Source organism: Giraffa tippelskirchi, chromosome 10 (assembly GCF_054371585.1).
Source record: "Giraffa tippelskirchi isolate mGirTip1 chromosome 10, T2T-mGirTip1v1.2.pri, whole genome shotgun sequence".
Classification (NCBI taxonomy): Eukaryota; Metazoa; Chordata; class Mammalia; order Artiodactyla; family Giraffidae; genus Giraffa; species Giraffa tippelskirchi.
In genome coordinates, this window is record NC_137284.1 from 35,394,341 (window position 1) to 35,410,578 (window position 16,238).

General features: G+C 39.7%; 1 protein-coding gene and 1 pseudogene across 13 annotated transcripts in view; both read right to left on the reverse strand.

Moving 5' to 3' along the window:
* The window catches only part of DLG2 (discs large MAGUK scaffold protein 2), a 2,308,738-nt gene that overhangs the window by 175,946 nt on the left and 2,116,554 nt on the right, over positions 1-16,238 (reverse strand). For all 12 annotated transcript variants that reach the window (XM_081536923.1, XM_081536915.1, XM_081536921.1 and 9 more), the window contains one exon: positions 3,322-3,436. In XM_081536923.1, the coding sequence (XP_081393049.1) occupies positions 3,322-3,436 (115 nt within the window). The remainder of the gene's footprint in view (positions 1-3,321; positions 3,437-16,238) is intronic.
* LOC145523539 (ATP synthase F(0) complex subunit g, mitochondrial pseudogene) lies at positions 5,974-6,394 on the reverse strand (annotated as a pseudogene). Its single transcript, XR_014066690.1, has one exon. The product of XR_014066690.1 is annotated as an ATP synthase F(0) complex subunit g, mitochondrial pseudogene (transcript).

Here is a 16,238-nt window from a genome sequence, read left to right on the forward strand (position 1 = left end):
ATTAGAAGAAGGAAAATAATTACAACTAGATTGGAAAATAGAGAGGGTTGACTCAAGTTTACAACACGGCCTGGCTAGTTCCCTGCCAGGCAAATACATCGCCATCACCAGGGGGACTATTTCTAGGAAGGGAAGGAGGCCAATTTCTGCATGAGCCTGAGGAGATGCATCATCTTGGACACAGCCAGCATAGGGCTAATGCTGAGAGAGAGTGTGTGTGTGTGTGTGTGTGAGAGAGAGAGAGTGTATGGTGTGTAGGAAAGAGGAGGTAACTCCAAGGGGAAGGGTGGTTTTGTGGTACAAGCAAATATTCTACTAAGTCAGCTAAATTGTTTATTACAGAACAAAGAAGCAGCTTGCTTTCTGGCTTAGGTTTTCGCTTCATGGAAAAATACGAATAGTACTAAAGAAATCCCATATGAAAGCCCTATAGTACAGTTTATCCTGTGTAAAAACCCCAAAGAAGTATTCTTTTTTAATTTCTCCTCTCAGCTAATCTGTTTCATAATCCAAGAGTCGGCCACTGCGCTGACAGAAGCACATTGGGATTCACAGCCAAAGCACACTGAACAGCTGATACGCATAAGCTGGGCCTAAGGCAGCTGGAGTGATAGATGGCTCTGAAAGGCCGGAGATCCAACTCTGCTGCCAAGTGGCTGTGGGGCCCCTTCCTCCTGGAAAAGGATTTCCCCTCCTGTAAATTAACCAGTGGGCCTGGTGATAGCTACGACTCCAGCCTGAGCATGACATAAAGCTGAGCAGGGCAAAGGGAATAACACTCCAGGGTGTTAAAGAGACATGCTCATCATCTGGTATTTATATAATCAGAGAAACTTTGCTACTGATTTATTTTGAAACAGCATCTAGTTGACTTTCTAAAATAACACAATCAACTGGCACTAGTTCTATTTAAGTGATCTAGACAAAACAAGCATATCTGAAAATCCTACAGCCAAAATTAGTGTTAAACAAACAAACAACAAAGGTATAAACATACCAAATCATTTTGAGAAAGAATTCCGTTTAGGCTTTGCTATTTCATTAATGAAATTAATTAATTTATCATATTGCGTGAGAACAGGGCTAGGGGATCTTGTAAGTTCTTTCCCTCTGATTTGACTCTATTCATGGTCCACATCTTTTGCAATTCTATGCCTCTAAGAGTCATCTAGAAACTCAGGTCAGACCTCTACAAGATACTTTTGGTATCTTGTAAAGAAATAATTTGGGAAAATTTTCATGAATTTTCAGCTATTTTTGAGCCTTATTTAACAGGAGTTCCTCCTTTAATACAATACAATATCCAACTATTAAAGCACTGACAAGACAATGTTCTTTATTACCTTAAATCTTCACTCTTTTGTATGTTATAGTTTTATTTACCATTTCAGAGAATAAAGGTCTGATTCTGAGCAATACTACTATTTCAAATAAGTCTATTAGTTTTACATAATAGCATCATATCACTTCATTTCATTTTCCTAATCTTCCACAACTTACTTAAAAGGACTAAGTTATTACCGGTATATTTTCAGCAAACTCCTTCTAGAACATTGAAAATTTTTATGCATTCTACTTTTTAACAAGATACCAACAATATGATCATTTTTCCTTCCAGTTTCATTCTATATAACTGTTTAATTTTAGCTGATTTATCTCTAACCTATTAATTTAGTTGACTTTTCCTAATTTGCTACCCAAGACTAAAGCATTTCAGGACTTAGAAAATATTTTATATCACAAAGATCAGCAATACAACATAAGTGAGGAGAAACAGAAACAGCTGCTTTCCATCATATTTGTGACATCACTACAAGACATGTTCTAGGGTGGTTCTCAGTAGTTCCTCTCACCGATTACACAGACATGGACCAAAATAATTTTCCAAAATGCAGTTGAACAAATTTGAGATATTCATATTCTGATTTTTTTTTAAAATTTAAATCTCAGGGCTTCTGAGGTACTGGAACTCCCTGGAATAAGAAGGGACTCTACGCTTGTCAGAGAGGCCAGCAAACCAAGGCCTTCGAGAACCTGCTGCCTTCTGGAATCCTCCTCCCTTCTTGGCCCTGCTGAAGCTACCTAAGACACACAAAGGATAACTTACAGCCAAAGTGAAACCAACAGGACAAATCTATCTAAGTATATAAATTAATGTTTATAACATGCACCTCGTGTCAAGACAAGACAGTGAAATTTCAGGTCTAACAGATATGACCCTAGGTGGGAGTCAGACCAGATCCCAAGAGAATACAGTGAGGATGGGTGTGGTTCCCTCAATGATGCCTGGATTCATTTTCACTATTAACTGGGCATCACTATCCCACTTTGGCCATTAATACTTACAATATCATTCTTATTATTATAAATCATCATTTCTTTCTAATTGAATGGTAGTGGAATGAGGAATAGTTTCCTATAGGAATTAGGAAGATTTTCCTAGACTCTGTGAAAAAAATAGAAATTAATGCTCTAATATGACATAAAATTCTCAAAGAAATATGATGCATTATTTTTTAATAAAGAACTGGATATTTCAAATTCATTGAGTTTTTATAGTGTACTGTTTTCTGGGGCTTTTTAAAATTAGAGTTAGCACTGATAAAGTATATTTTGAGAGGAATATACGAGGCTTTATGCTAAGAAGAGGTGCATGTTACAGTCGAGTGATGATGGACCTTACTCAAGAATTAATTACGGGGATGAAAGACCAGAAGGCATTTCAAGTTAAATCAATCATCTTTTTTTTTCCTGATAAGTTAATGAGTTTTGTCAGGCAAGGAACAAGTAACTTTTATGGTCTGAGAAACAATTGGTAATTAGATGCCACAGAAAAAAGTCATTCTACCAAACTTTAAGAAAAAAGCGACATAACTCTGAGATAGTACTGATTTCTAATCAATACACCAAAGTTAATAGGATAGACGTCAAGGAGGTCAGGAAGAAATATGAGAATATTTTATTCCCTTACTGATGGTAAGCAGATATCCAGTGCTTTGGCCTACATATTCAATTTAAGATCGATCCGAACTGAAAATATTTCTTCTCACTATTTTTACTACAACCTGTGCTAAGAACTTTACCTTAGATCACAACATAGTCAAAGAACTTGTTAAAAGCTGGGGACTTTAACTAATTTAACATAGTTAATAACATTTCCAAAATTTCTTCACAACAGTTAAACTTACGGTCTTACAGTGGTGTATTGATGAGCGTAGGTTAATTAAGAACACGTGTCCCCATGCTACACGGTGTTGCTTTGTCTCCCCAAGCTGATGGCTCACAAGTACAGGTCACAGTAAGAAATACACTGTTGCCTACCTGACATAGAGGGAACGTTTCTGATTGGTTCGCAGGGACCCGGACCCGGAGCTCATGCTGTGGTTCATCATCTGCTCTCGTAGGTCATGGATTTTGGCCTCAAATCGAGCGTAATCTGGGAATGGAAACGAAGATGGCAAATTTGGTTCTGTGCCTTCAGCAAGTTAGAAATATTGCACACTCAAGGCAGCTCTTTGTCCCTGTTGTTGGTTCCTTTGCCAAGCAACAGAGGGATGCACAACGCAAGACTAGTGGAATACAGAAGGTTCACTTTCATATTATTTATTTGTAGACATTACCAAGAGGGAAAGAATAAATCAGTTACTTCCCAAAATGCAAACTTGAAAACATACCACCACCAAATCCCCACTATTGAAAAGTCCATGGGAGGAGGAGGTCACTTTCCAACTGATAGACTGGAGAATCAAGTGTTTGGTGATGAACTGTGAAAAAAACACCATTTACTTTTGCTAAATTGTTTTCTTGGTGGGGGGGGGATGTCTTAGAAGTTGATTACTTGGATTGTACCTCAATTTTGCCTTATATCTTTAATACAAAACATCACATGCCAAACTTTATCAATTCTAACACAATATATATAAATTAGCTTCTCAGGAGATTAGGGTTAGAAAATATTAAATCTATTTTAGAAGCATGCAAAGAAAAAATATAGGGGTCTTAAAAAATCAAGGAAATATAATTATTAAAATATACTATGTCATCATAGGAAAATTTTTTTCACCACATCAATCCAATAAAAATAAAGACAGAAAAATAAGTTTTAAGATACTTAGTAACACAGTCACCATATAAAAAGAAATAATTTGAAGTTTTCATATTCTGAATCCCAACTTGATCTATCATCTTGGTACAACAGTATCTCGCTTTAGGAAAATCTTGCTTTAGGTAAAAGGCTCAATTTGCCCAGAAGATAACTGCGAATATGTTAATTCAAATTGTAAATGGTTCTTCTAATTGCAAAGCAACTCATCAGGAAGAATTTTAAAAGAGGTTCTCAATATATTTCAGAAAACAAACTGATTTTCAATTCAATTTATTTATAACTTTTCACAAAACAAGAATGATTAAATGAATATAATACAAGATGATCTCCTTACAGTATATTTCAAATTTTTTATAATAAAAAGTTCCACAAAATTAAATTTAAATTCAATTTACTGAATATCTGTTGGTTGTTGTGGTACGGAATTCCGTAAGGAAAATGATTTGATCTTGGTTTTCGATGACAGAAGATAATGAATTCTGAAGGTTACATATTTTTGAAGTTTAGTACTCCAAAGATGGGCTTCCCAGGTGGCGCTAGTGGTAATGAACCCACCTGCCAATGCAGGAGACATAAAGAGACGTGAATTCGATCCCTGGGTTGAGGAGATTCCCTGGAGGAGGGCACTGCAACCCACTCCAGTATTCTTGCCTCGAGAATCCCATGGACAGAGGAGGCAGCAGGCTACAGTCCACAGGGTCACAAAGAGTTGGACATGACTGAAGCAGATTAGCACTCACTTCCGCACTCTAAAGATAAAACCCTAATAGCTGAGGGGAAATTTCTGGTGTTTAAATAAAGCCTCATGTTACCTAGATTTGGAAGGCTTCCTGCTCAAAACTTCTCTTTGAATAATTAAATCCTAAATGATTAAGTGAGCAGAATAACATATTTAACCCAAAATCTATTAACCGTAATTTAAAATATTTCATTTTAGCAGGGAGAGAAAAAACTTATTTATATAACCATCAATATGATGCTATATGCAGATTAAGTCATTCTGAGCAAGTCATATTTTCTTGCCATCCTATTAATATCCAATTAACATTTATTGCCGGCCACATGGCAGATGTTATGCTCCAAGCTTCATGGACATTATCTCATTTCTTATTTAAATTACAAAATGAAGGCCATGGATGTTGTAAAAATGTGAAGCATATAAAAAAACACAGAATGAAAAATGAGAGGTCCCCATCCCCCCTTCTCCTCTCACTCTTGGTCTTCCCTACAGCATAGCCTGCAGGTACATAGATGGTGGGTGACGGACTTGCAGACATATTCATCTGAATATACACATATACTCCCCCATACATGTGAGAACACTATTATATATTATGCTAATAGTCTTTCCTCCCTTTTTAGCAGTGTTAACTTGGATATTTTCCTACCTTCTCTTAAGTAACAAGTATCATGTTTCTTGATACCCTTAATTATATCCCACAGTTTAGACCGTAACTTATTTAACAATTTCCATATGACAGCCTTTGCTATCAGACAGGGATCCTGGTGCACGTGAGCACACTCGAGGCAGGCTGGTAGAATGCTGTAGCACAAGTACCAGTCAAGCTTTGCACGGACGTCACACAGTCCCCATGAGTGCTGTTTTTGGAGAAAATAATCTATCCTGGAACACAGAGTTGGAACTGTTTCTCCTGAGCCATGCTCCACACTGTCACCAGCTAAACGCCACGCATCGCTCCTAAGAATCACTAAATCCCAGGACACCCCCTTTACCACTTGGATGACTTCACCATCATGACAAAGACCTGAAATCCATTTTCTGAATGAATGAATGAGGAACTGAGAAGAACTGAAATGAATTTCAGTTCTAAAATGCCTGCAGGTACTGAAATTGCCCATTTTCAAAATTTTTTTTTTGACACATTGTCTTATTTTATTCAAACAGCAGTCTGCTCACACATGGTCCAAGAACACTTGAATAATAAAGCAAATATAATCACGTTAAAAATTGGTCTTCAAACATCATAGCCAATGATGCCATGCTTGCCTATGATCTCGCCAACATAAAACCACATCCACACCTCAGTGGCCACCAAACCATTCAGTAGAGCTTCCTTAACAGTGAGCTGTTTGAAGCTACCAGTTTTAGCACTGTTGATAATTTTTTTCAAGCTTTGAATTGCTGTAGGGATCTCAGTAGGGGTTGGAGGAACCAGCTCAACCTTGGCATAGTACCAAAACGTGGCCAATCGAGGCTTCGAGTAAGTCACAAGCAGCATTGACCAGCGCTGGGGCCTTCTCCGCGAGGTTACGGACAAACTGGGCCATGGTCCCAGGACAGAGACCCCGTCGCCCCGACTGGCTGGCTGAATGTCACCCGCCCGGAAGCAATATTTTTTTTTATAATGAAGAAAGACAAGATGATTCTCCTCTAGGACTTCTGTTTTCAAGGCTAATTATTCTGTTTAATTTCAAGGCTTAATTCCTATTTAATTAGGGTCACTCCCAGATCGCACTGTTAGTTTTACTGTTCCCTCTTGGCAGTCTCTGAGCTCTCCCCATCTCAGCCATGTCATACAGTCTGGAAACAGTTTCCTGATACTTAACTGCATGTGATTGGCACTTTGTTAGGGTCTTCCTGTGTTCTCCTTAATGGATAGCTCATCAGATCCCCAAAATGTTTTCTACCATGCTTTTGAAATGTTTATTCTGCATCATATTCTATAGTGTTTACATTCCCTGCTATGGATGGGGAGGTATTATATTGTGTATTGTATTGTATTTGTCTTACTTGGAACCCATCTTGTTCTCAACTTCTCCACTTTGATCATATTAAACATAAATCTCGTATTCAAAAGTGTTTATCCTTCTTTGCCCCTTTTTGAAAAATAAAGTTTACAAGCAAAAACAATAAGATTTGAGTTTGTAAATACAAATGGGGTGTGTGTGTGTGTGTGTGTTTGCATGTGAGTATGTGTGAAATAGACAGACAGAGGAGAGGGACATGTCTCCAGCCTCTCAGAGATAAACAAGTTATAGTTAGAAATGCTCTAGAAATAAACAAGAAAATAGATACATAAATTGTGAAGTATGTCTTCTTTATGTTTTATAATAGTATTGAAAATTTTCAACAAATTAAAAATCTACCACCACCACATCCATTCAATCTTAATTCTCTCTTCTCTCCCCAAATGTTTCATTCACATCCATACTCTCCTCTTTGGGATATTTTCCAATAAATTCCTAACACTCAAGAAAACATTCTAATGAGACTTTTATTTATCTTTGGCTGGGCTGGGTCTTCGTTCTGCGTGCAGGCTTTCTCCAGTTGCAGTCAGCGGGGGCTACTCTTTCTGCGGTGCTGGGACTTCTCGCTGCAACGGCTTCTCCTGTGACAGAGTACAGGCTCTAGGCATGCGGGCTTCAGGAGCAGCGCACGGGCTCCAGAGCCCGGGCTCAGTAGTCGTGGCACAGTGGGCTCAGGCTGCTCCGTGGCATGTGGAATCTTCCCCGACCAGGGATCAAACCTTTGTCCCCTGCACTGGAAGGCAGATTCTTCTCCACCGCGCCACCAGGGAAGTCCCTGATGTGATTTCAAAGTGCTCAATCCTTATTCTAAGGGAAAATTCATGTTTGCTGAGTACCTTCAATAAACTAACTTCTGTGCTATGTACTTAAAAATTATGTTATTTCTCCTGACAGAGTTCTGAGGTAAGTATATATTTTAGAGGTAGTGAAACAGGACCAGAGAGGTTAACTTCAGCAAAGTCACAGAGCTTCTAGGTTACAGGGCTCATTGGACATGGAGCTAGCATTCAATCCCGGGTCTCTGTGAGGCCAGATGTTTTCATCATATCCCAGTACCTATTAAAACACCACAGTTCTCCCTCCGAACCTAAGGCTTCCTCAGTTCTCTGCCCCTCCCTCCCAGCACCAGGCTCTTTCCTTTCACCAACTGTATTACATGCATGCTGGTCCTCTCATTTATTGTCCCATAAACCCCTTAGAGGGTGGGTACGCCTCACTCATCTCTGCTTCTCCAACCTCAAGGTCTATCATGCCTCCCTTCCTACACACGGGATTGTACTAGGTATGTGGCATATAGTTTTGAAAAAGACAGAACCTAAAGGAGTTTACTTCATGAATGGGATGCTGACAAGGAAATTAAGCAGGATAAGGCTGAGGTGGGAAACTGCATTAAAGCAGCAGGACCTTAAGCCACTACAAAAACAGTATAGAGGTTCCTCAAAAAACTAAAAATAGAATTGTCATATGATCCACTCCTGGGCACATACCTGGACAAAACTCTAATTCAAAGAGATACATGTACCCGTATGTTCATAGCAACACCATTCACAACAGCCAAGACATGGAAACAGCCTAAATGTCCATCAACAGATGAGTGAATAAAGAAGATGTGGTATACATACAATGGAATACTACTCAGCCATAAAAAAGAATGAAATGCCATTTGCAGCGACATGTATGCAATTAGAGATCATACTAAATGAAGTCAGTCAGAAAGAAAACGACAAATACCATATGATTTCACTTATATGTGGAATCTAAAATATGGTAAGAAATGATCCTATTATCTACAAAACAGAAACAGACTCACAGATGTAGAGAACAGACTTGTGATTGACAAGCGGGAGGAGAGAAGGGGAGGGAAGGACAGGGAGTCTGGCATTAGCTGCTGTAAACTAGTATATATAGGATGGACAAACAACAAGGTCCTGCTGTAGAGCACAGGCAAATATATTCACTATCCTGTGATAAACCATAACAAAAAAGAAAAGAATGTTTATATGTATATAACTGAATCATTTTGCTGTACAGCAGAAATTAATGCAACATTATAAATTAACTATACTTCAATTTTAAAAAAGCATCTTGGCTCTCCCGTTTATTAGCTGTGCATTACTGTGAAAGTTAGGCTCAGTTTCCTCACAAGCAAGCAGAACAGGAATAATAATTGTGCCTACTTCAAGATATGTGGAAGGTTACAAGAGAGAGTTGACTGATTGGTAATGACTGATAACTCCTGCTGTTAATTTTCATACGTAATTTAACACCTATTCTTGTTCACTGCTTGCAAAAGTCATAACCCCTTTCTGTACCAAGTAAAATGGAAACCTGTGTCTGCTCTCAGTGGCCCCTATTACAGCCTTACTCTGCCTGTACGTCTCTACCAGGTCAAAAAGGGAAGAGTCACAGATGGCCACATTTGGGACCCCTGACACTAGGATGGAACTATTCACCTGCAGGGCAACCACCGAATGGCACCTCAGGGTCCTCTCACAAATCCACAATCATTTGGAGGTCAGAAGAATGATGCCCAATTCTGAAGCTGCTGCCTTTTTCAGGAATATCAGTGATCTTGTCCATTGGTATCATCACAAGGCTTTGAGCTACTGATGGACACTTGGGTGGAGCAAGGGCAAGGGTGTGAATGCCCCTTGCCACACATGAGAGGGAGCTCTGCCATACACCTGCTTCCTTTGCAGTTTGTCAAGTGTGAACAGGAGACCCAGAAGCAAACTGACCCCCATCATCCACACAGGAATGAAGGCACTGCCCCAGAACTCTGGGGTTACTTAATGCAACCGGATTCATCTGTGTTGATTAAAGCTAAATGACTGCTCACATCTTCAAGTCTCTGATGGCCAGCCATGCATCAGAGAAGAAAACAATAAGCTCACTGGGTGAGACTACAGCGTAAGCCATTGGCATGTCATCCTTGAAGTGATCTGGCTGGTGGCCCACCCCTCCACAGCGGTGCCCTCATGCAGCCGACTAATGAATGTCACTTACCAGGGGACGCAGCGAGCAAAGCAGGACAGGGTCCAGGCTGGGAGGCCAGCTTTAAGTCTTAATCCTGTCATTTACTACTAATGGGACCATGGGAAGTTTTTGAGCATCAGTGTGCTCATCTGTAAGTTGCGAGACTCCTCTCACAAAGTGGTGTGAGAATCAAGATGAGATTTGGCATGGAGCTTTTCGTAAATGTAAGTTAGTGGTTTCCATTGTTACTGTGGTGGCCCCTCTTAGGACAAATACATATCCAGTCCTCAGCCACACTAATGGGGGCAATAGTATCCTATTTCTATGTGCTCATTATGGATACATATGCAGTTTTAACAGCAACTGGTAAATCACTGGACTGTGAGCAGGATTCTGCACATTCAAGCAGAACAGGCTGCTTTCCTGCCGAGTAATCCATTTCCACGCTCCAGGGAAAGTAGTTTGAAGAGACTCCCTGCCACTCACCCAAGAAACGATGTTTTAAATAGATACACCTGAGCTAGACGTTCTTAGTGGCTTATAAGCTAAAGAAGCCTGGGCTTTGGGGCACCTTTCAATAGGGATGGGGTAAATTACAATGACGCAGTCTGTTGGGGTCACAATATTGTTTACCTGAACATGACACTTGTTGTCACTAGAGCCCAGGAAGGGTATGTGGGAAAAAGGCAGACAAATCACTGTTCCAGCAGTGAGATACAGGTGAGCAATTGTGAATGCTTCCATTTCTTTGGGGAAAACACCTTCTTCTTTACTCAGCACACATCTCCTCAGGGTTTATTACATGGCAAGCACAATGTTAACTGATAGGAATACTGAGCCCACTGAACAGTTCTCTGCCTTAAAGGGCTCACACACAGGCTGGTGTGTAGCCTTTAATTTTCTGGTTTCTTGGGGTGAATATAAAAAGAGCATCTGCCACATCTATTTCTGCTCTTATATGAGTATCAAGCACTTTCTAAACAGTAATGAGAGAGCATTATGGTGGGAAGAAGCCAAGACAGATACATGTTACAAAGGAGAAACTGAGGCAGGTTAAATCTTTGTGAAGGACTGTAGGACTTCCCAGGTGGCGCAGTGGGAAAGAATCCGCCTGCCAGTACAGGAGATGCAAGAGACGCAGGTTCGATCCCTGGATCGGGAAGATCCCCTGGAGTAGAAAATGGCAACCCACTCCAGTATTCTTGCCTAGAAAATTCCATGAGCAGAGGAGCCTGGCAGGCTATAGTCCATGGGGCTGCGAAGAGTCAGACACAACTAAGCACACACACACAGCAGCAGCAGTAGTGTTTCTTTAGAGACGCTGGACTCAAGATTCAGCCTTCACAAGCTGACACATACGTGTATAGAGAGGGAAAAATGTTAACCTTATAAACAATGTAATAGGATAAATAAAAGTGCTTAAAACTAGAATATGCCAAACATATATATCACTGCTCTTTCTACACTAGGCTCTTTACTTTAAAAGTGAAAAACTATGAGACGATTTGAAAAGTACATTCTTCGGGAAAATATCAGAGACATGTTATTCTTCACTAGATTTAATCAAATAGGCATGCATAGGAGGGTCGCCTCAAATCCAAGAAGCAATACTTTGTCAAAATTCTTTTCTATAATGAATGATACAAAAATAATTCTATTTACTTGGCACTCAGAAAAGAATCAAAAGTTCCCATTTCACCACCTCTTCTTTTTTTTTTTTTTTGGAGATCATTAGAAATACTTTTAATATATACCTAACTAACTGATACCTAACTAACTTAGAATTTTAAGTTTCTGGTTATTGTGAGGTTGAAAACCACGTTTTTCATGATCTGAATTAATATCTTAGAGTATAAATTGAATTTGTGAAATAACCTTGGTAAGTAAGAAATGGTAAACCCACTGCTGAATGCTGCTCTGTTCTGTGAGAATGAACTCTACTAGTGTGTAACTCTAAGAGAAGTTTTGCCATCTTTCAGTATTTTCATCTGTTATATATATATTTTTTATCTGTTATATTAAGGGTACAAAACCATAATGAAAAAATGAATGAAAAAATCTTATCCTGGTTTCCTTTCTGTTTTGTAAACAATAAATGACTTTTAAATGGACGGCAGCATTTGTTCTTTTAATCAGCAAAGGTGTTTTATATATGGCTACTGAATTAGTCCACCTAAAAAGATTAATCCATTCTTATTCTTATTAAAAGCAAAAGCAGCGCATTTACTTTTATTTGTTAGAATTCAGCAATTATTGCCAAATAGACAACTTTTATCATCATTTTAGATTTTTCAAGAAGGAGTGACCTCAACAGTTGATTTTAAACTTTTAAGTGATTCACTTTGTATCTTTTGATTTCTTAGTTCAGTTCAGTTCAGTTGCTCTGTTGTGTCCGACTCTTTGCGACCCCATGAATTGCAGCACGCCAGGCCTCCTTGTCCATCACCAATTCCCGGAGTCCACCCAAACCCATGTCCATCGAGTCAGCGATGCCATCCAACCATCTCATCCTCTGTCGTCCCCTTCTCCTCCTGCCTCCAATCCCACCCAGCATTAGGGTCTTTTCCAATGAGTCAACTCTTCGCATGAGGTGGCCAAAGTATTGGAGTTTCAGCTTCAACATCAGTCCTTCCAATGAACACCCAGGATTGATCTCCTTTAGGATGGATTGATTGGATCTCCTTGCAGTCCAAGGGACTCTCAAGAGTCTTCTCCAACACCACAGTTCAAAAGCATCAATTCTGCGGCGCTCAGCTTTCTTCACTGTTCAACTCTCATATCCATACATGACCACTGGAAAAACCATAGCTTTGACTAGACGGACTTTTGTTGGCAAAGTAATGTCTCTGCTTTTAAATATGCTATCTGCTGCTGCTGCTAAGTCACTTCAGTCGTGTCCGACTCCGTGCGACCCCATAGACAGCAGCCCACCAGGCTCCGCCATCCCTAGGATTCTCCAGGCAAGAATACTGGAGTGGGTTGCCATTTCCTTCTCCATCACCACCTCTTCTTTTATTCATTTGCCTCAAAATTTCAGAGCTGGACAGGCACAAAAGAGGTACCATCATGTTTCATCAGACTTTAGGGACAGCCCAAGAGCTTTCGGTCTCTGGCTGTTTTTCAGTCATGCTGGGAAGGCTGCTGTTTTTACAGACTGCTATAGAAGACTGGCTCCCCTCCCATATGTGTATCGGCATGCCCACCTGCCATCAAGAGAGCTAATCTCTGGACACTGGAAGGAAGGATTTTCAGTGGATCTACACAAGCTGGTTGTTCTGCCTCAGGATTTTATTAGCCTTTTATCCTGGCTTATTCCTTAACTCATCTCTCAGACTGCAGTCCTGCTTCTGTGTTAAAGTGGTGACATGGAATTTTCCACTGCAGAAGATTTATAGATGTTGTTTGGTTTACTTCTGATTCAAACTACTGTGTGTGTGTGTGAGAGAGAGAGAGAGACAGAGAGACAGAGAGACTGGGAGACAGAGAGACAGAGAGAGAGAGAAATAAATTAAAAACTAAATTCACTAGGAGCGAAATATAATTGGGACTCCTGGACAACAGGGTGAGTTTATTATTGTTTTTGAGCTCCACAAAGTAAGAGCACTTGTGATGCTCTAGCACTGACCATTAAAATCTTAATTATAGACACCATGAGAGCAAGACATTGTCATACATTTTCTGTATCCTAATGTTTGGAACAGAGTGTGACACATGGTTATCAGTTTATAAATGCTAATATAAATGTTTGCTGAATTGGGCAAGCTAAATAAAGACTTGAGGGGAAAAAATGATCTTTTTGTTTGCTAAATCTACTATAATGTGGATCAGTGTACATTGCTTTTTAAACTTTTATTTTTCAAACTTTTTTATTAAACTTTTTATTTTGTATTGGAGTATAGTGATTAACAATGCTGGGATAATTTCAGGTGGACTGCAAAGGGACTCAGCCACATATATACATTATCCATTCTCGCCCAAACTCCCCTCCCATTCAGGCTTCTGCATAACATTGAGTAGAGTTCCCTGTGTTATACAGTAGGTCCTTGTTGGTTATCCATTTCAAATATAGCAGTTTGTTCATGACCATCCCAAATTCCCTCGCTATCTCTTCTCCTTATCCTTCCCCCTGGCAACCATAAGCTCATTCTCTAGGTAGATCAGACCTTTTAGAGCAAGTTTTAATACACACTGAATTAAGATACATTGTTTCTCTCTCTCTCTCTCTCAGTAGAATTGGGATCATTTGTTTTAACTAGAACAATTTCTAGGTGCAGTCTGGCTACAGAACCTTTAAAGGGGTTTCAGTAAATGCTCAGGAATTCTTTAATGCGTGAAATGAAGTAAGTTTTATAGACAAACAACGGTCTGAATCCCCAACCAGTTATTTTGTACAATATGCATATAAGTCTGAAATTAGATACATCAAATTTCAATTTGACTTCATGCAAGCTTTGTTTTATGGATTCATAAAGGCAGATTTTCTTTGATTACCAAGATTATTGCAAAGTGGAGTCAGCACAGAAACTTTTTGAATTTGGCAAAGCCTGTGTCTTCAGTCAACTGGGAGTAGTCTGATGTTACTTTTATTTTAAGGCTCTGAAATAAACAGGATCCAACTTTAAATCTTAAGTTTCTCCACTAACTCACAGTGTGGGTTTTGTGCAAGTTATCCAACCCAGAGCAGACTTACTTTTCTCATATATACACCAGCCTCATCAGATTGCTTGAAAATTAAATGTGATAGCATCTCTGAATTGAAAAAAGATTAAGATCTCTTGAAACTTTATATTCCTCATTTATAAAATGAGGGTAATATTAACACCCTACTTATATTATGAGGTTGTTGTAGGATCAAATGAAAAAATAGATATAAAAATGCTTGATAAACTGAATACCATATAAAGTGATGATAATAATTCTTATCAATACAGCCTTTTCAAAATTTCCCTTCTGCCTAGAATATTTCTTCAGTATCTGACATTTGTCCCCAAAGTTGTGAAATTCGATTTCCGTCTTGATTACAGAAATAAAGCCACATAGGGCATCATGCTTATGAGAGGAAATATGAAACTCCTGAGGGAAAAGTGGAAACCTCTGATATCATTAGGGCCTAGCTGCCAATGGCAGTTCTCTCTGAAGGTTCTGCTGGCAGGTTGAGTGAAGGCTCAGAGCTGAGACACACAGGCTGTAGTTTAATTGCTGTGAGTCGTAGGTAATGGTTCATCAGAAGAAGGATCAAGGAGCTGGGCCTTCTAATTTAAGGCAAAGGGCCTAAGACTACATCTAACCAGATAAGAAAAGGCTTCCTTCACAAATAAAAGTGTTAAATCTTTGCTGGCTTTGTCCGGTTCCTTCTTTTGTGTTAAAATCATGGAACTAGAAGCTACAATAATAATGTTCAAGCTTCCTGTGTTCTTCTGCAGTAATAATCAGTTAGATCTTGCCCAGTGAAAAGGATGATATTCTTGCCTAATTATAGACCGGGGCAGAGAAAGAAGATAATGCAGTCTGGCTCTAGAGGTAGGCAGGTTGGCAGACCTCTAGGATGACATAAGGGGTACAAACATCGGTCTTGCTCCCACAACATTCCTATCAGGTTTATCCTTTAATAGCATCTTGAGAAACACATATACATATTATCTTGGAGGATAACCCACCATTCTGAGATAAACAGAAGCACAAAGGGGAGAACACTAAGAGAAAATGGAGGCTTAGAGAGGCTAGACAATTCATCCAAGGTCACACAGAAGAGCTGGGATTTGAAGCCACATCTAGTTCCAGCCTCAACCAGCTTTTTTCACTACACTGATACTACACTTGGCTCTATAAGCAACTGTGCTAGTCCCTCTTTTACTCCTGACATATGCAGGTCCATGGCTATCTGGCTCGGTCACTCTGGGTAACAAGTTAATGACCAATTTCCAATCCAGCTATAGAATCATACCTACAGTGAATTCTGTAAGACAGGTTGGTAAGACCAACATGAAAAAGCTTTGTTTGGTCTCTCCAAAACAATTCCCAAATGAAAGCGTCTCAATATATCATTAGTATGATTCTGGGTTTAAGACTTGAAGTCAACTGGAAACCATGGCTCCTGTCGGTGCAGGCTCGCCACACCTGGGGCTGACTGCCGGGCTCCTTTGCTGCCCTTTATCTATCGAACACACACGGGGCACTCACAGGGTTGCAGGGAGGCAGAACATGCTCAGGAGAGCAGTCAGCCCTGCCTCAGACACTGTGGAATCTGCAACAATTTGGGGCACGGATTTCCAGAGTGGCTGCAGAGAGCAGGGCTGGGTCACCACATGAAACGTAAGGCTGAGGGTAGGAACACTTCATAAATCTAAACTTACATAATAGACTGTGAAGGTTTTTTTGTCTAAACATT